Source organism: Chlamydotis macqueenii, chromosome 18 (genome assembly GCF_036417535.1).
Source record: "Chlamydotis macqueenii isolate bChlMac1 chromosome 18, bChlMac1.mat, whole genome shotgun sequence".
Taxonomy (NCBI): domain Eukaryota; kingdom Metazoa; phylum Chordata; class Aves; order Otidiformes; family Otididae; genus Chlamydotis; species Chlamydotis macqueenii.
The window spans coordinates 2,735,024-2,754,958 of NC_141573.1; the positions used below are offsets into that span (position 1 = coordinate 2,735,024).

Here is a 19,935-nt window from a genome sequence, read left to right on the forward strand (position 1 = left end):
AACATGAAAATCCCTGACTTTGTAAGGACCAAATGGAGGAAAAGCAGCAAAGAAGAACATGTGGCAAATACAGACCGGCTGGAATGCCAGGAGATTGAAATTCTGCGACTCAGGATCAGGTTATTCAGAAGATTTACAAAGTATAGCAGTAACTCATGCAAAACATTTTAACAAGCCCTCTGTGTGGCATTTCTCATCAAAAAAACCCACATATTGGAGTCAGCATAATGTATTTGATCTTTCATCTGGCTCAGCTTCCATCATCCTGGATTCAGGGGAAAAAAAATGTAATATTCTGGAAAGGTTTCCCAGCACTGAAGTTTTGTGCGGATCGTGCCGTGCCGGGCGGGATCTCTAGCAGGGACAGCTGGTGCCACCTAGGCCAGGAAAGCTGAGAAACCTCGCAGGCAGCAGACAAATTTCTTTAATAAATAATGAAAACAAAATAATGCCTACAGATGCAGCCATGCAAACTCATGTCAAGCTTTGACACTATATATTAATCAAGATGTTTATATATTAAATAAAACTAAAGGCTTTTACCTGAGCTCATGATACAGGGATGCAAATAGATGCCTGCCAGCAGTAAGTCTCCTGCTTTTTGCTTTTTGTTTTCAGACAGAGGTGGGTTTGTAGCACTTCCCCAAGAGGTGAAACAAGCCACTATGGACCCGTACCTACGCGTCTGGTGAAACCTGCCAAGACCACAGCGCTGCAAAATCCATAACCCGTCCCTGCTGTATCAGGAAACACGGCGTGTAACGACCCACGCTACTGCCGGTTAACATGAGTCAAAGACCTATTTCTCATCCTCTCCGTCCCTTCAAGGCAGTTGCTCATTACAAGAACTCATTCAGGCAAAAGTCAAGAGTGGAGCGGCCTTCCTTCCTACCGTGCAACTTGTCGAGATACTTAAAGGAGTTTTAGGAAAGCAAACCCGCACCGAGCATCAGCCTGACGGAGGCAGAGAGCTGCCAAGTTATTATTACAGCATTTTGTTATTATTTAATAGGAAGCATCCCAGACAACAAATAGGAGTCCCTTGCAGCTATTTTGCACATTATTTCTTGGATCCTGTGACTCAGCACTTTGTCGACACAGCAATGATATAAAAAATAAGAGGCAAAGAGGCGATGAAGAGCGGCTGCAGCAGGTCAGAAGGCAGGGTCACTTGTCAGGACAGCCTTGGTGGGAACCACAGGAGCCTCCGGACCTCTGGGTGTGTCCTTTCCAACACAAAAGCGTCCGTCCCACTGCCCAAAGAAAAGATGCTGCACTTCTGCCTGGTAAACCAGATAACGTATCTGTCTACAGGAAGACTCCAGTTTTGCTGGTGCATTTCCCAACCTCCTCATGGTGGCCATATGAGGGATGAAAACTGGTTTCACACCAGCATTTGCTGACAGCAAAATATAATGAAAAACATTTATATGAAACAATGTAGACCGCATACTAATTGGTGTTTTATGTAACCACCCCGAAGATCATAAGATTTCAATTTAGCATAGCTAATCACGGCATCGATTGCGTTCCCCTGGAGCAGTGCGTTACTCCGAGGCCGTACGGCTGCACCGCTGTCCTGCGGCTCCAACTCACGTCCATAGACGTATATTCTCCTCTTGTCAAACCCTTCAAAGCAAATAAATACTGAGCACGGGATGCCTGAGGGTGGTAGCTGTGAAACAGGTCTTTTGGCTGAGTCCCAAGAAAAGAAAAAAAAAAGGAGGAATTAAAATTCAGTCCAGTTCACTGAACTGGGCCACCACTGGTGTACAAGTAGCTGTTAGGAAGCCTGAGTCTCTTTAATTCTCTTCAAGGGTACCTAGGCCCTGGGACCTTTGGACTTTACATCTTAGGTAAGGGTATCTCGGAACAGGAGGACACGGCTGTGGAGGACAGGAGGACACAGGCAGGTGGATGCCCGGCCATTTCTCCACATGCTGTGTCGGTGGTTCTGCACGGGACGGTGTCCCAGCCGTCAGTCCAGGCTCACCCAGGATGTTCCTCCCGCAGCAGTGAGCAGATGCCACACAGTGAGATCTGAGCTGATCCTGTTCGAGTGTTGGGTCTGTGCTTTCAAAAAATACAGACGTTTTAAAATATCCAACCCATCCTCTTGCTGGTTGGCAAGCAGGGCGATCTCTCAGCGCTGGGCCTCGTCCAGGGATGTGGCAGCTGAGGCAGCACACCCGGTGCGCGAGACTCGTCGAGCCGGCAGCTCGGCAGAAACCGAGCTCAGTGGTTTGCACCGCTCGCTAACGTCCGAGATCTGGCGTTAGCTCAGGATCTGGAAATGGAAATGTTTGTATGCACTCTGACTTCTAACAGAGCTTGCCAGGCTGAGCGTCTTGCTTCAGACTTGGAGCTCATCCCAAATTTGTCTGTGAGGTTAGCAAAACTTCACGATGGACCTCTTCTCTAAGTCTCCTCTTTCTATGGGATATTTGCTAAGGAATCACACATGGATGCTGAACTGAAAGAAATCATTTCATGTGCTGGTCATGACCTGCCGCTGCTCTTGTGCGTGTATGTAAATAAAACTGGTTGCATCATCCTTCAGTTTTTAAACTTCTGAGTCATTTCTGTCTAAACATCATTTTTGGCATAGCATCTCAGGCACTTTCTACCTTTAAAGGTTGGGGTTTTTTCTTTGCAGGAACCTCAGCTACTGTAAAAACCTTACTGTTAATAAGAATCTGTGGCTGGAAAAAGCAGTGGAGACACTTTTGCTCCCTTTTGCAGAGTGAGGAAGGTGATGCAGCAGTTTGGTCCAGCTCGTGGTTTCCCCAGTATCAGTCTGCTCCCACCATTACCCCCCCAGTTACCCCCAGCCCTGTTTGCTCTGTGTCCTGAGAGCCACAAGCAAAACAGGACAGTGGAGGAAGTTTTGGTGGCTTCGCAGAGCTGTGGCGTGAGGCTGCTCCACCTGCTGCAGACCTTCTCCAAGGCAGCAGCAGCATCTCACAGTGACCCTGAGCCCTCCAGAGCTGCATTTTGCTTCCCTTCTCTCCTCCCCCCTTGCTCCAGTCCAGGGCATAAAAATACAACCAGTCACGCAAGAGAAACACTTAAAAAAAAAAAAAAAAAAAGAGCCAGCAGCAGGGAGGAGAGGATGCTCGAGCAGGTCCATGCCGCTCTGCAGGGCACGTGTGCGGGCGGCCGTGCGCGCCGGCGAGAAAGTAGGTCCAAGGTAATCGGAGTTAAAAACAAATCCGCCACGTCCCGTACCCGGAGTTGTTGTTTTCTCGTGTGAGGTTACTCAGGAAGTTTGCAGCAGGATACACCTATGACCTCTGCTCGGGCAATCGCGTTAACACTTCACGTACCTTTTCTCCCACAATAAGCAGCATGCTTCCTCCCTGGGAATCTGGCTTTGGCTGCAGGTTTCCTGTGCTGGGGAGCAGCTTAACCCTTTGGGACATCCCATGCCCCAGCCCCCCAGGGCACCCCGTGGGCTATTGGGGCTGGGGTACATCCCATGGGCAGGTGGGAGGGCACAGATATGGCCCCATCACTCCCCAGTGAGGACACCAGAGCCAGGGCAAGGTGGGATGGGGTCTCCTTGGAGGTGGCAGGGCTGCCATGGTGAGGTTTGGGGAAAGGAAGGGAAATAGGGGAAAAGGAAAAATGGAAGAAACCAGGATTGGTTGACATTTCCAGGCAGAAAGCAAGCAGCGTTTCAGCCAGGGCATGGAGGGAGATGGGCAGGTGCAAGCCCATGGGAATGGATTCACATTAACCTTTTTTCTGAAGTCGCCTGGAGGGAGTGGGCGTGATGGAGATGCGGACAACGCAGGAGATAAGTTCAGCCCTTAGCAAGAGCCCAAGGATGGTCCATGGGACTTCAGGGTGATGGAGAGAGGCTCCCACAGAGGGACCTTGGCAAAAACCAGAGCATTGGGTGGGCTGTGGAATGGTGCCAGAGGGATCTCACAGGGCATCTCATAACCTGGCAAAAGAAAGGCTGCAAATAACAGTAGGGTAACGTCCACTGATAGCTACAGGGTACCGGAGCAGAAAATGTCCACCTCCTCCGTGTGCCAGGACAGCCTGGACGCTCATGGGGCTGGTGGGAGCCTGCCCAGCCAAGGGACAGTGCCTGAGGTTAAGAAAACACTTTGTTCTCATCCAAACAAAGCAGAAAATAAATCTGGGAACTAGTCAGGTCATGACAGTTGGACACTGATAATATCCTGGGGTGGGTGGGAGGCACCCTAAAGCCCGGAGGGGCTCAGGCTGTCGGAGACGGAATAGCCCGCGCTGCTTGGTCCTCCCAGTCTGTCCAGTTGGATCCCTGCGGGATACCGCAGCAGTTTGGATTCACCAGCTGTCAGCAACGCTGTACTCAGTTAGTTGTGCTCTATAGAAGGAAAGGAAGGAATAAGTAATGAAAAACAAATTAACAAGTTGTTTGTGTTTTTAAAATCAAAAGTCTTTTCAGTCACAAAATAGCCAGAATTCAGGGGCTCTGTGGGGTGCTCTGCTTAACGCCGTGACCACAGAGCCCAGAATATAGGATGGCCCATTCCAGAAGCACGTGGAGGCTGTACCACACGGATGCAAAATAAAGGTCTGTTTGCCAGAAGAACCATCCTCATCGTGGGGAGTCCTGCGGACGGACCTCTCTGGAAGAAGCACAAGTGACTCCTCGGGAAAGCCTTCCCTCTGTCCCCGTTGAACCCTGTCGTCCTGCTCATTTAGTCCCAATGAGCTTCAGACTAAATATTCAGGGACTGAGGGGTGGAAATCACGTCCTACCCATGTATTTCAGCCCCAAACGTAGCCTGAAATGGAGTCAGGGAATATTCTTGCCCTGCACCCTGCAACGCTGGGTCCGTCCGGGGCCGTGGCATTGCGGAACGGAGCAGGGCAGCACCGTCCCCTGGGCTCCTGCCCTCTCGGTTTAATTGCACTTTGTTGCTGGGGTGGGGGGGCTGCAACAATGGCTCGAAAAATAGGCTCTGGAAAGAGCGACTCACTTGCTGAGCCATTGAGGATGTTGTTTATACGTTAGATCCTGTTTTCTTCCTCCAGCAAAGTGCTTCTCCTCCCAGGTGCATCTCCCGCGGCTCCCCTGCCACGCCGGGGCGAGAGGCGGCTTCCTGCCGCTGTGACCCCCCCGGGACAGGCAGGCCGCAGCCGGGGGTACCCCCCGCCACGTGGGGCAACGCCGCATTGGTGGGGACAGGAGCACCCCAGCCAAGGGCTCGGGCTCATGGCGTCCTTCAGCCCTCATCGGGGACTACAAGGCCACAAGGGTCTGGAAAGCTCGAGGTGGAAGGGGTCACCACCACCATCAGACCCTCCACGGGTCCCCGCAGCCCTCGGGAGCCAGTGCGAGAGGCCTTAGGTGTGCAAAGAGGCTCCCAACGCTGCAGCAGGACTTTGCATTGCGATTATTCCCGACGATGCTTCAAAACGACAGAAAACGGGACACTGGTGCCGTCTCCAGCACATGCTCGCTGGAGCTGCTCTGCACACTGGTGCTGGTAAGGAAGAAAACGTGCCTGCAGGGACACTGACTCAGGGGAACAATAAAAAAAAAAAAAAAAAGATATTTCCAATTTTACTCCAAGGCAGAGAAGCTGTGAGCCCGGGGAGGCTGCAGGGTGATGCAATGGTGCAATGCACGAGGACACGGTGGTGCCACCAGCCCAAGGGGCTCTTCCTGCACCTTGTGATGCCTGGGGGGACCCTGGATGGGGGACCCACCTCCCATCCTGCCTTCAGCATCTCCCACCCCGCCGGCGGCCGAGGACGCTGCCCGGGCTGACACGTCCCCTCATTAGGGGAGGGGAGACGGGAACCGGGACCTGGGCCGGCAGCGCAGCAGCTGCCAACATGGGAATGTTTGAACAAGGAGCGAAACCTCATTTAAACAAATAAATAAACAAGCTGACATCCTCTGGGCCCAGGTTTATGATAATAAAAACAGAGCGCACAGCTTGTGGGAGGAAAATACATCGTGTATTTTCACATCTCCCATTTCCTCCTAGACCGTCGCAAGAATTTCCTCCAAGTCCATCACTTCCTCCTGACATTTTTGAGCTCAGAAATCCCTATCTGAGCCCGGTGCCCTCTCCCTGCCGAGTGACGCAGGAAGAAGCGGCTTTGAAGGATACCTCTCAGCCAGATTTCTGCGCCTCGTGGCTTTGAAGTGCTGGAAGCTGGGCAGAAACAAAGCAGAACTGGGGATGGGAGCCCACCACATCCCAACCTGGTCCTTTCCCCTTTTTCCAGCTCTGTAACAACCCCGGAGAGCTGTGCGCAGCAGCACTGCCCAGGTTCCTTTACCTCCATGCAGGTCTTCTCCAGCCAGGCCCTTCCTATTGATTCCCAGGGGATTTTTCAAGCCAGTCCCCAATTCTGAGAAAATAAGATGCAGCTGGGACCTGCACCTGTGTGGCTAGCTGAACCCATTCCATCTTTTTTTTTCATCAAAAACCTCTCGTGCAGCGGAGGGGCGGATAGAAGCACCCCCACCGCACCGACGCCGCGAGGCGCAGCCGGCACTGAGTCAGCGCAAGGCTGTGGTTTGCAAGTGGGTAAACTGAGGCACCGAGCACGCAGCTTGCTTCATCACCCGCCCAGCTCCGTCGCAGAGCCCCAGGCTCTGGCAGCATTAATCACTATTTTGATGTGGGGGTGCTAAAAGCTCCCTGTGCTGTTAACAAGTGAGGGTGAAGCATTCTCCTGGTGCCTCAGCGCCTCTCGTGCTCGAGCAGTGTTCAGGTATTTACACTCAGTTGTGAATGAGCTTGAAAAACGCAAGCTAAATCTAAGTTTACAGTAAACAGGTTACGGAGATGGGAGCTGGGATATCCTGGAAAGCCCCAGCTGCCCTGAAAATGAAAAAAAAAAAAAAAAAAAGGAAAAAAAGTTACAAGTGCCTGCCAGCATCCTTTAAATCGAGGTGAAGTTGCCCTCACTCTGGGTCCAGCCAGGGTAATTATTTTTATTTTTTTTCCCAAGTGTGGGTAATTTGGGCCCCTTTGCTGCAGTGACCTGCAGCTTTCACCTCGGGGCCGTGTCCCCAGGGCAGCATCGTTCATACCCCACGGCCCCAAGCCTGAGAGAGAGACCCAGCGGCAGTATCACAGGGGAAAAAAATAAAGTCACCTTGGGAAGAGAATGCTTCCCATTTTTTGGCTCTCAGAGGTGTCAAAGGAAGCAATCTGACGTCGAAGGGCCGGAAAAAAACAGCTTCTTGGCTGATGTTGCTCATGTACAGCGAGGTCACTTAGAAAGCTATCAGTGGCTTAAAAATAAACGCGGCGTGGAGGCTGCCATTCAGCGATATCCTGTATCCGAAAGCCGCGAGGGGTGTAAGCAGGAAGAAACTGGAATGACCTTCCCTCCTCCCACCCTCATTCCATTTTTTTTTTTTTTTTAACTTTTTCATGCTCCTGGCAGTAATTCACTGAAATTTCTGCATTCAAGTGATGGCGCTTCATTAAAATTATCCCAGGGAAAGGCCTGCGGTGGGTGACGCCTGGCCATCCGCAGCCGGCCCGGCGCACGCGGGCGCGAGGCCGGTCCGTGACGCCGAGCCACGCTCGCGGGCAGCGCCGGGGGAATTGCTGCGTGAAGCTTGTGTGCTCCCAGCCTGGACATCTGCGGCTGGACGGCGAGCTGAGTGTGCACGCTGGCGCTGGGCAGCATGGCTGTGCCGAGAGGATGATGATGGTGATCAGCTCCAGTAGTCCATGCCGCCATGCTTGCGCAGCAAGTTCATGGACATGCACATGGGAAAAAATAAAATCCTCTGTGTAATATATTTTGTTTTCCGTAGCTTCTTCTCCAGCAGATCAAAAAGGCAGCACAAACACATCGACATTCTCCTGCTGTAACCCGTCCAGGCAAGAGTCGCTGCAGCTGCTGTGGGGATGCTGAGGACGAGCACATGGGAGGCAAAGCTGGCAGTGACGCGGGCGATGGTCACTTGTTCAAACAACTCAGTGCTAAGAAATGCTCTACAATGCTGGCCCTGGTCACTTTTGCTCTTTAGACTTCACCTTTTTCTCACCTTCCTACCTCCCTCCATGTCCCTCAGCCTCCATCAGAGATGTGAAGGATGCTCTGAACGAGGGACCGGGGTCAGGCAGGGGCGTGAGTGGACCCCTTTGGGGAAGAAGCCCCCGGGCCACATAGAGGCTTAAGATTTCAGGCACTTTCAACATGGAGTAAACCAGCCCTTGGCCCAAATACCTCTCGCCTAAGAAGACAGCAGGCTATCATTTCTGCCCCCTCACCCGGGGGGTTGGAAGAAGCACCACCGCCAAACCAGGCAGCTGTAGGGCTCTGTGGGAACCGGGTGCCAAGCTCACAGCTTCTCTCCCTCCAAGTAAAATTAGAAATATCAGGTTTTTGGCCTGCACCCTCAGCTTCAGTGAGGCTGCCCCAATTCGTCCCAGAGATGCCCACAGAGGGGATGACTTTGGGAGCCTGGTTCTGCTTCTTTCGCTGCCTGCCCGCAGTGAAAAGTTGGCACCACCGTTACCAGCATCAGCAAAGCGCTGGAGGCATCTCCCCACCGCGGACTGCAGCCATGGGTTTACTAAACCAGGTGTGTTCACTGGCGAGTTCCAGCTCCCGCTCTCCCTTCTGCACCCTGCAGAAAGGACCTTTCCCTCTGGAAAGAACGCCGTTCCAAACTGCAGCTAACAGTCATGATAGGAATCACCAAGGTAAAAAATCTCTAGAGAGATAATCGGCTTATGAGCCCGCTTACATTTTCTCCTGAGAACCTTCAGAACACAGGAAAGAATTGACACCCAAACAGGGAAAGAAAGAGGAAGAAGATTTATGTCTCCTATGCCTAAAGGATCAAAACCGGCCGTGATGTAAAACGCGATCGAGCCCACAATCCCCTTTTGATGTCTGCAGGAAGGAAAGAAGATGCTGAGAACTTTCTCAGCTCTGTGGACTCCAGCCCTTATTTCCACGTCCAGGGTCAAGAGGTGGTGGAAAGAAAAATAAAGCCCGACTGGGAAATAAGAAGTTGAAAGAGCTCTTTCCTTCCCCGAGGCCGCTGGGCAGGGGCAGAGCCGTGCCGGGGCTGCGGGGCGCGCGGGCAGGTGCTGCCCAAGCCCGGGACGAGCGTGAGCGCGCCGGAGCCGCGGTTCCGTCCCCGCGCCGCGCTGAATGGGTGTGCGATGCCCGCGCTGCAGCGGTGCCCGCCAGCGGCTGTGGCAGTTTGCAAAGGGATTTGGAGAAGCAAATGGCATCGGCTGCTGCCGCAGGTCGACCCGACCGTCCCCACCGTGTCCCCTCGGACAATACTGCGTGATCCCGCTCCACTGTTCACGGCGGATGAAACCCCTAAATTTAGATATACCAGCTGTGAGCGGTATGCAAGGTATTTAAGGGCCTATAATTTTAGACTAAGCATAATTGTGAGACATATTTAATCATGTTATATCTGGGGCTGAGCAATGCCAAATATTTTCCACAGTTATTCATGCAGATCCTTACATGAATTAGCAACAGCCACGAGTCCGTCGCGCGAGGGAGGGAAGGTGAAGCTGAATTTTTCATTTTACACCAGTTGGTGTTTGCGAGAGAAGCACTCAGGCATGCGCTGCAGCAAGGAAATAAAAATCCCTGACTTGCCTGGGATGGGTCGCAGGCGGACAGCATGCCTGCGACTGGAACGGAGTCCGTCCATCACCAAAGTAAACACAGATAAATCCATCAGTAAAGGGGGTTTTATCAAACAAGCCAAGAAATTTAGGGAGATTTTTATCTGCTCACAGATTTTCCGAAAACAGAAAAACCGAAGGGCTGCTGGGGCCAGGTCAGTGACTGGGGTGAAGCGGCAGAGCTGCCTTGAACTCCAAGTGCTAACGCGTAACAGCTGAGCAAATCTGGCGCTGAGGTCCTGTGAGTCAGTGGGGGAGCGCTGCTCGGGGCGCCGGCCGCTGCCCTCCCCGAGCCGTGAGCAGCCAGCACACGCCTGTCTGCCAGGGCGGGTGGCCGTGCCCGGAGCCTGGAACCATCTCGGGAAAATCCTCCGAAAACCACCTCTGCCAAGCAGCTGGGGAAACTGGTTTTGCTTTGAGCCAGGACGGTCACTTCTGCTCGCAACCCGCTGCCTTCCGTAGGGATGGATGATGCAGCTCTTCATCTTTATGCCATTTTCCGGGCAGCTCCAAGAGGAACAATCCCTTTGGGAGACCTCTGTGTGGCAGGATCAGGCCTGGTGGGAAAGGGCAGCTCTAGGGATTCCTGGAATTGCATCCGAGTGAGAAAAGCCGGGGTCCCAGTCACTCAGTGCAGTAGGCTCAGCAACGTTGCAAATATTTCCTTGCCTGGTGCACGCTTGGGGAATTTTTTTTGAGCAGCTCTGCGCATTTTCCCAGACCGAGTGATGGACGTGAGCCTCTCCTGCTGCAATTCCCCTTCTCTGTGGTTCAGGCTTTCATCCCTCTGCCGGGGATGCTGCGCGGCAAAACCCGGAGCACCTTTACTTTTATAGCCTGCCGGAGGATCATTCCCAGTCGGGCCAGTTGGTCTCAGTTACCGACCGTGCCAGACAGTGGTTTAACTTCTGCCATTTGTAATACGTCACAGCCAAAATGCTGACCAGATCGGTTTTGTTTCACTGGCCGAATCTCCGTGCCGGCGCCGCTTGTAAGTGCTCGTGTGCCGGCTTAGGGCTGCCCTCTGCGCTGGGGCAGGCTGGGGAGCCGCTCCCAGTTGACCCGACGCTGCGGGAAGCTGCAGCACCTCTTGGCAAGGAAAAAAAATCCCAACGCGTGGAGAGACTTAAAAATTGCCATTTTGGCTTCTGTACTGAAATATCTTCAACAGGGCACAGAAGAGGGAATGTAGCCCTGCAGCATTTACCAAAATGGAGACAGGAAAAGGCCGCAGAACTGCAATTATGTTGGAGGGACTTGATGCAACGGGCTGCAGCTCTGCGACTGGATTTTAATAAAAGACAGCAGAAAAGCATCAGTGATCAGGAGCTGGACTGGCACACATGGGCCACAGGGCTCTGAAATTCCCCTCCAGTGTCTGAGAGGGGTTAAGCCTCTGTTTTGGCACTGCTCCCTCCCCCACGGCCCCTCCAGCTCAGCTGATGGTCTTTCTACACCAGCACCTTCTCGATGATGATGATGGAGAAAAGGAGAGATCGCCCAGCTGTGCTCTAGCCACACACAGCCCTCACTTCATACGCACCGCGTTGAACGAGAACGGTCTTGGCTGATAGCACACTGTACAAGAAAGCGCAGAGAAAAAGGCGAAGCAGCTCCGAGGAAGGCCAGCGGGAAGAGAGGAGTCACTGTCAGCGCGTGAATCACAGGTAGAGGCAAAGACGTTTGGCTGCATCATGAATAACGCTCCTTCCTGAGCTGGCTAAAAATGATTAACTTTAAAAACCCAACTGCTTCTTATGATTAATGTTCTACCTGAGTGCCCTGTGCTTGTGAACAGAATCAATTCAGGTTGTTTTCAGATTTATCTTCAAGTGGTTTCACTTCAAGCATTTTAGAGATGAAAAGTGGTTTGCAACGAAAATAGAGATTTTTAAAAATATGTTTATAATCAAATGGTTTCATGGGCCTATTATTCCCAACTCATAGAAGCTTTTTCATTTCAGTTGTTGGGTTTTTATATTTGCTGATTGCTTTGAATAAAATTGAGTTTAGGATTTTGTTTGGTTTGTTTTTCTTCTGATTTGGGATGACGAGAAGTACACGGCATCTGGTAAAGTTGTGCGAGCATGTGGTTTAAACCTGCCTCCAAGCAGTCGCAAGTGTGTTATGTATATTTATCAGGGACAGAGGGATTACAATACAATTATTCACTACTAGTCAGTAAAAAAAGGAATTATCGTAACAGCTTCCATGTCACACACGGGATCACGTTGCAATCAGGAAGGAAGAGCCCACATTTAATCACTCCAAATGCTTTCTTTGTGTTTCACAAGGTACCAAGGGGAACATTTCCAGGGAGAAGTTACAACCTGAAGATGCTGCGGCTCAGCGCCCGCTGCCTCTGGGCAAAGGTGAAGGTGCCAGGACCAGACCAGTGACATCTTCCTGCAGCAAGGCTGGCGGCAGCTCCGCAGCACTGGGCACGGGCACGAGCCTGCAAAGCTTTCTGGCCAACGTCTCTTTGCCATGGAAATCAGTGGGAAGTGATACGACTAAGAGGATTTAGGACCTGAACGACTTCTGCAGGTCTGGGCAGATGTGGTCCTGTATCGTGGCCAACGCACAAGAAAATTTAACCCAATTCCCTTGCATTAATCCCATGATGGAAAAAGAGTTTGTGCAGCGAAAGAAGAGAGGGAAAGGGCTGAGTGCTCCTCCCGGATCATTTGTCCGCGTTAGAGGAGGAGGCGAAGGGCACAGGGCAGTGGGGACGGCTCCCCACGCCACGGCAGGCTGCTGAATTACCTGCACGATGCCCTGGAGCTGCTCTCAGTCACTGCAGAGGGTTTACTTGCAGGGGATGACAGCAGTGCCCATCAGACAAGGCACCAACTTCTGAAGCGTCCCGTAATCTGATTCAGTGCCGTGAAATGGAAGAAGCTGTACATGCTACTGTCAGCGGGCAGAGACAGTGAGGGATTTGCGACTCATTTTTCTCTGTTAGCTGCTCAAGTGGTTGCAAGAGAAATTGCTCTGTCATCACCCAAGTTCATTTCCCTGGGCTTCAAGGGAAACGTGCACTCGGTTTCCAAAGCCTGCGCCACCGCGAAGAGCATCTAGCCACGGATGTGACAATTGTCGGAGCTGCTGCTGGTGCTGGGGTGGTTTGCTGTTGCTGTAATAGGAGATCGCTCCTCTTCCAAGCACAATAAAGGCTGCGACCACCAGCCCCAGAAGTCTCTCTCCTAATTAAAGGCTTTGGGTATGGCTATTCCAAGAGCTGCTGGGATCCGGTGGAAGCGGGACAATGTAAACACCTTGGAAAACGCCTCAGTTTCCAAATGAGTTCCCCACGTAACAAACGGCAGTGGCTGATCTATCGGAGCGGAGCCGCGGTGAAGGCAGTGCGTTGGCCCTGGCTGTGCTAAGCCGTCGGGGAGATGGAAAAATATGGCATATTCATTCATTCCTGATCATTACTGATCAGCAGCAGCCCAGAAACTTGGTAACTCGGAGCTATTATTTTTTTCCCCAGCTTTTGTATATAGGAGTGTCTATTACTGTTATTGGTTCCTGTCCTATTGCACCGAATTTTGTGGATCTAGGATGTGAATCTAGGATGGGTTATAGGACCCAAAAGTTTTTCTTGCTCTGTGGGCAGCGGGGATTGGAAACATTTGATTCACTTTTTCAATGTTCTCCGTGGATTTTCCTCTCCCAGGGAGGCTGTGAGCTTGGGCATCGCCCATCAAGGGTAGTAAAAGCCATTCTGCATACTTTGACATTATCTTCCCTCAAAGAATCCCTGAGGCCTTTTTACGCTCATTAATTAAACCTCACATGCTGCCTGGGAGGTAGATACAGGTTATCCACCTCAATTAATGTTGGAAAAGGTTAATTGGCTGATTGGACCTCACAGAGCCAGGCCAGCAGGTGCCCTCCCATTCCTGCCGAGCTCCCAAATAACCTGGGAACAGGTAACCTTGCACTGGTGCTGTTTTCTCTGGAATCCCATCAGAGGCCACACAGGGGATTCAAGCGAGAAATACAAAAAAAACCCCTCCTGCCTATGTCCACCGCCTGCTTCCCCTCTTGCTTTTCTTAGTATCCAGAAGAGAGAAAGAAAAAAAAAAAAATTAAAGGCAACATGAAACCACTCCATACTCCCAATGAGAAAATAAAAATGGATGTTGCAGGCTCATGTGTTCTATACGTTTCCAAATATTTCCATCTGCTCCTGAAATTTCCATTAGGAGTTGCCAAAAAGTCTTACAGAATTGTTAACACGATGGTAAATTTAGATTCTTTTTATGGAGAGACATTTCCCCACCCTCTTAAAAGTCTGGTATCAATTTGTTCTGTCACTGATAAGCCAAAGGTATTGCTGAATTTGCCCTTTTGCCCTGCTCGTGGGCTTGGTGCAGGGAGACCCCGGGACAGGGATGGGAGCGGAGAGGCAGCACCCACGCAGGGAGTGGGTCCAGCTTCACCCCTCGGTCTGTCCCCCTCCATCCTCCTGGTGTCAGCACGAACAACAGAAATACCTTGCAAGAAAATTACAGACCACGTGTAGCCAGTTTCCCCAGTCGTCACCCCATTGACCCATTCTGCATTTTGGAAACTCCCAAATGAAGGGAGGAGGCTGTTGGTGTCTCCTATCCATGCACCACCCAGCCCCTAATTAAAACCTCAGCACTAACGAGCAGGTTTCTGTGCTCAGAAGGGCTCAGGGCAGCTCTGCCTTTAGCTGGAGCAGGTTAGAGGGTTAAGCTGGATGTGCCCCCATCGTCTGCCATCAAGGCACCCACAAACGTGGGAGCTGGCTTGGTGGCTCTCGGAGGGGGCGCGGATGGGAAGGAGAGCATCGCTCAGGGGCAATGGAAGCCAGAAGGAAGCAGCGAGATGAGGTGAGGAAAGGGGGGAGAGGCTGTAGCAGCGCCTGGGCCGGGCGCCGGCTGCCACGAGGCTGCTGCTTGCCGCGCCGGCCGTGTGCCGTGGATGCGGTCGTGAGCGTTTGTACGCGCAGTGACGCCCCGCAGGCACAGCTCTGGCGTAGCTGCCTTGATTCAGATGAAGCTGTGTCATCGGGCTGTCTCATCAAGGATGCTTTGATCAAAATACCCGTGCTTTTTCAGGAAAACAGAGTATTCTTTCCCGTCGGAAAGTGCCTTTTTGGGTTGGCTCTCGGTGTGTGCTCCATTCGGTGAATTAATAGTGGCGTCATTCAGGGCTGATCAACCTGTTATTACAGTAACCGAGCGAGAGCACAGCGAGTACTCCACAATATTATTTTAAAGCAATTACTCTCTGTGACCATTTAATAACAGTCCTGTTCCCACAGCATAGCAAATAAGGGCCACTTTCCAGAGGAGGCACTTAATAGAGATTAAAGATTCAGAACCATTACAAAAAGGCAGAAAGCACCGCTCGCTCCTCCGGCAGCAGGGCTGATGCTGAAGTGCTGGAGGAGCCTGAGCTTACACAGCTTGTTCTTTTCCATCTTGAGACAGACCTGATGCGGCTTAGACAAGCAAGCTCCCGGCCGCCACCTGAGCTCCTGTGCAGTACCGGAGCCCTTCCCGCAGCTTTCCCTGCCCTCCTGGCAAAGCCACTCCATTTTCAGAAGCATTTCTCCATGCGGAGAGCGATGATGTGTCTTCCCTCCCATGTTCCCGGGCTGTTCGGCCAGGCTGCCTCCCGCCGTCACCCTCCGTCTCCATCTCCATGCTGCACCACTGCAAAAAAAAACAAACCCTGCAAATGCCTTTATTTCGGAGTAAAGCCCTGCTATGGCACCTAGAGAAGTGGGATTGCTAGATGGACGTGGTAAGGGCACTACAATGCACTTGTGGATGCTATAAATTAACAAATCTGAGTTTTATTCTTGTTAATCTTCCTTAAGGAAGGAGAGAGCTTTGCAGGTCTGTGTTCTCGTTCCCAGGAGAACAACATGACAACGAGCCCAGGGAGAGAGAATTAAAGATGCCTCATTTCATCCTTTCTGCTCTTAAGATGCTCCCCGATATGCCCAGAGCTTCGCCCATCACGGGCGATGCTGCTCCACTCCCCGACGTCTTTGACGCGTTCCCTGCGTAACGCGGGCGGCACCGCACGAAGGCCGGCGGCCAGGCGCGGGCAAAACAGGAAAATCACAGCAGCTGCCTTTAGAAACGAGCCGTCCCCATTGCAAGGAAACCTATTTAAGCTCTTCTACCCCCTTCCCTGCAATTTTGCTGATCATATTTCCCTCCTGATGTATTTCTTCTTCGAGCTCTCGTGCTCCGAGACGAACATAAATGCATTGCCACCTGCAGCCCGCTTGTAAAAGAGCCGCGCTCGGCATTGAGCTGCTGAAACCGGACTTTTTGGTACGGAACCTGCTGTACGCTTCCAAATCCCTACATTGTGCAGGAACGATGGGCATCAGCCCTTGTCTCATCACTGTATAAATTAATTAGTCCACTTTATTTCAACTTTTAGAGCGTGAGCTTTGTCTAGAGATGTGAGCTGGGAGGAAACAGCAAAGTTTCCACCCGATCAGCGCTTGGGCAGTATGAGTTACGAACTACCCGGGGTAGCGTTATTCAAGCCTCGGCGTTAAAAAGCTGTGGTTATTATCTTCCCTGCTTTTAATGCTCTTGTCCATTTTCAGAGCAAAACTTCCTCGCCTCCAGTGCTAAATCCACACCGGGACCCACGGCAGCGCTCCCAGCACCGAGCGCGCCTGTTCACGCTGCCCTGCGTTTTGGTAGGTTTATCTTAAACTGTTAATATTTCATAACATTGCATTTTTTAAGTCTTAGTGACTGCGCTTTTAGCCAGAGTTTTTTTTTTTCATATTTGTAGGCAAAAAAAAAATCACATTTGCCTGAAGAAAATGTCAAAATTTGAACAGATGGGAGTTTTCACCAAAAGACTCTTTTGCTCAGAAATTATTCCATTTCCAAAACCTCAAATAAAGCTTTGTATCTTTCAGCAAATCTTGGACCGGGATTATAAATTCAAAATAAAAATACAGAAATTTCCTATGTTGAGCTTATAAATGCTAGTTTATGACATTTTCTGGTGTCTTAATGAGAGCCATGTGACCGAAGTTACGTACAACAGGAAACAGCCAAAAGGCACAGATTCTTTTACAGGTACGTTCTTAAATGTAGAGGATTGCTTTTTAAAACTTTAACACAAGATGTTATTATCCTTTTCTAATTAAAAAAATTACTGGGCTATTTTTTTCCATTTTTAACAAGCTCTGCACCGCATGAGAGAACCAAGCGCTGTCTCCGGAGCCCCCCGCGCACTGCAGATGGTTGCACCAGGGATATTTATATTCCCCTTGCAGCTCCCAAAAGCTCAGACTCACCCATTTTCTTCCGTGTAAGCCCTCACAGCATCGCTTCGGAAAGGGTTTCGTGAGCACAGCACCGCTGATGTTGCTGGGTATTAACAGCATCATTAAAACACATGTGATTTACTTAAACCCAACAAATTAAGACAGTGATGATAATGGCACGCAATGGTACGGGAAGGGGAAGACTCAGGGCCATGGCCAAGCCTCACCAGTTGTCCATCATCTGTTTTCGTGTCATGGGAAGCCTGAGCTCTCTGGTTCTTGTAATCACACCCACCTCCAGCCCCAGCTCTGCTTGTTTGTCCCTATTGACAGCATTGCTATTCCGTTCCCAGTAATGGTTTGTAGCCTCCAGTGATCCTCCCTCTCAATTTCCAGCTCAGGGAAAACACAACAGGTGAGCCTCTACGCGGAAAGGATGGGAGGCCGTGCTCGTTGAAGACCTGGGTTCCCTGTGAAGTCATCAGTGGCGCTCATTTGGGTCTTGGGCACATGGTGCTCAACATGGGCTCAAGACTCAGTTTGCAACCAAATCCATCAGCAAGGTAGGCACCTTGAGCTTGACTTAGGGGGAAAATACACCAGAGCAGGATCAGGAGCAGTATGGAGAAGTCCTTCACCCCAGGCTGGCTCATACTGGGAAGGTACCACAGCTGAAATCTGTCCTGGCACCTCAAATCTCTGTATGCTACCATGAGATCAACGTGCATGCCTCAGACAGTCCATAGAAGCCTTCAGTGACACCAATTTCATCGTAAAATATCTGCATGTTTTCAATTATAATTTAGCCCAGGCAGGCTTGCGAGGCTCTTTGCAATACTGAGCCTGTAAGGGATGCGTTATATCCTTCTCAAGCATTGGCTGGTGGGCCAGAAAAACACTGGGTTTACAAGAGTTAATGACTCGGGGCTGGGAATTAATTGACATCTTCCATCTTCATGTGATCTCAGGTGGATACTTTATTTTTTTGTCTGAGGAGGTTTATTTTCCTCCAGATTGATTGGATGAATTGTGTTCCCGGAGATCAGAGAGTTCAGATGGCAGAGGATCCTTTTACCAGAAGATGAAAGCCAATATAATCAACTGCACAACTTCAAAACATGCAGCTTGTTCTTGTTGGCTGCGCCTAAGTTTTCCCTGCAGAGAAGCTGTCGACAATGATTTGATATCAATCCAGTAACAATCCCTGGTTTCTAATAATAATTTGCACTTCAGTAGAAATGTTCATGTGAGGCTCTGATAACATTTAGCAGATGGTCATTAGCGAAGCTCCCCAGTTCTCCTGCAAGGAAGAGATAACAATTATTAGCCTTGTTTTACAGATGGTGACACTGAGGTGAGGCACTGAAAGGTGAAATAACTCTCCTAATTTTCCATAATGAGCCAGTGGCAACAGATCTATGAATGAAACCCAGGCATCCTGCTGCGATTACTGCACAAACCCTATATCCTTATCTCTTACAGGAAAACGTGGTCAAAGAGGTGAGCCTGGAAGGCAAAGAGAGAATGACTCAAAGGCAGGATTCATGACCCATTTCTGGAAATAAGGAATTAGGTCTGGGGCAGTGAATAACTGGAAAACCAGGGGGACGCAATCTGAGAGGCATGTGAAATGGGGATGGATGGAAAAGAAAGAAGATAATGGAAGGGAGGGGAAGGAAAACAGAGAGTAGCTCTGATGTTTTATTTCCACTCTTGTTTCAATCAGTGCTGTAAAATGAAAGGTTGGGGCTCTGAAAGAAAGCAGAAAGTGAGCTCCATCTCCTCCCGTGGGGGAACATCGAATGGGTGAGGCTCCAGACGTGAACAGCTGATAACAAAACCCTCCTCCTCGCGTGTCCGATAGTACGCCATCCTGCAGCGAAGTGCCGGCCGTGGTGCTGCTGAGGGACATCGGTTGTGTTTTGGGTGCCGCAGAGATGTGCCTCTCCCTGGGCACAGCAGGGGAACAGGGCTGGAGCTCTTGCGAACGCTGGCTCTGCCCCACAGCATTCGCACGTGGTCAACCATCAAAAACCCAGGTGCTGGCTGGGCTGGAGAGCACTCGCCTCTGCTTTCCTCAGCCGGCGGAGGCCAGGCGGTAGGTCAGCCGCCGAGCTGGAGGTGCACGGACGGGCGCTTCGGGGACTAATTTTAGCTTTCAGTTACACTGTCTTTTTTCCTTTCTCACCCAGAACGTCTGGACTGCTAATACTGATGGCCTGGCTGATACAACAAACCGCCCCGCTAACATCACACATACACGACGAGGGGAACACAGCCTAACTGGCTGGCCCAGTGGTGGAGTTTATAAAACAGCCAAATGGAAGCCAAAAGACTTGAGTTTAATCCCTCCAGTTAAGTCATTTAGATTCCTTCTTGCCACCAGCCATCTGATCTCAATCAACAAATCTTGGCCTTCTCTCCTAACCTAGACAAGAGTCGCAATGCTGAAGCCTGAAGTAATCTGCAAGCGAAACGCTTCAGTAATTATTCCTTCAAGAGGGATTTTTGTTGTTATTATTTCCCCAGAGCCCTCTAACGTGAAAGTGGTAGGCAAACAAGGAAGGTGTCTTAGTAATGTTTGCCATTAATAATTTGTTAACACTCTGTAATGTTCTTCCATTTATTTTCGATACCTATAGCTAATAAAAGAATATTGACAGAGATCTACTAACACAAACATGTTAAAACCAGTCATTGGGTATTTAAATGCCATGCTTTTTAAAGACTGAAAATACTTCCACTTTGGCTCCTCCTCTCATAATAATAATAATAGGATTTGGCAAGCAAATAAAACAGAATTAAATATCTGTATCTTTAACATCGGTAGCCTACATCACCTCTAGATACAGGATATTCGTAAGAAACTTTGCGATATACCATACCATGCACTCCCAGCAGCGGAGAGCCAGTCTGCTGGAGTGGCAATTCATGGCTTTGCAGCAGGAAACATCAGGGTCATCTGAGAGAGCAGAAATGATGTCTGCACCGGCAAGATCAAAG

General features: G+C 50.5%; 1 protein-coding gene across 1 annotated transcript in view; it reads right to left on the reverse strand.

The window, feature by feature from the left end:
• Nucleotides 1-17,887: 17,887 nt before the first annotated feature.
• The window catches only part of MAP2K6 (mitogen-activated protein kinase kinase 6), a 57,993-nt gene continuing 55,945 nt past the window's right edge, over nucleotides 17,888-19,935 (reverse strand). The window contains exon 12 of the mRNA XM_086762077.1: nucleotides 17,888-18,232. Coding sequence (XP_086618203.1) covers nucleotides 18,197-18,232 — 36 coding nt within the window. The 3' untranslated portion in view covers nucleotides 17,888-18,196. The remainder of the gene's footprint in view (nucleotides 18,233-19,935) is intronic.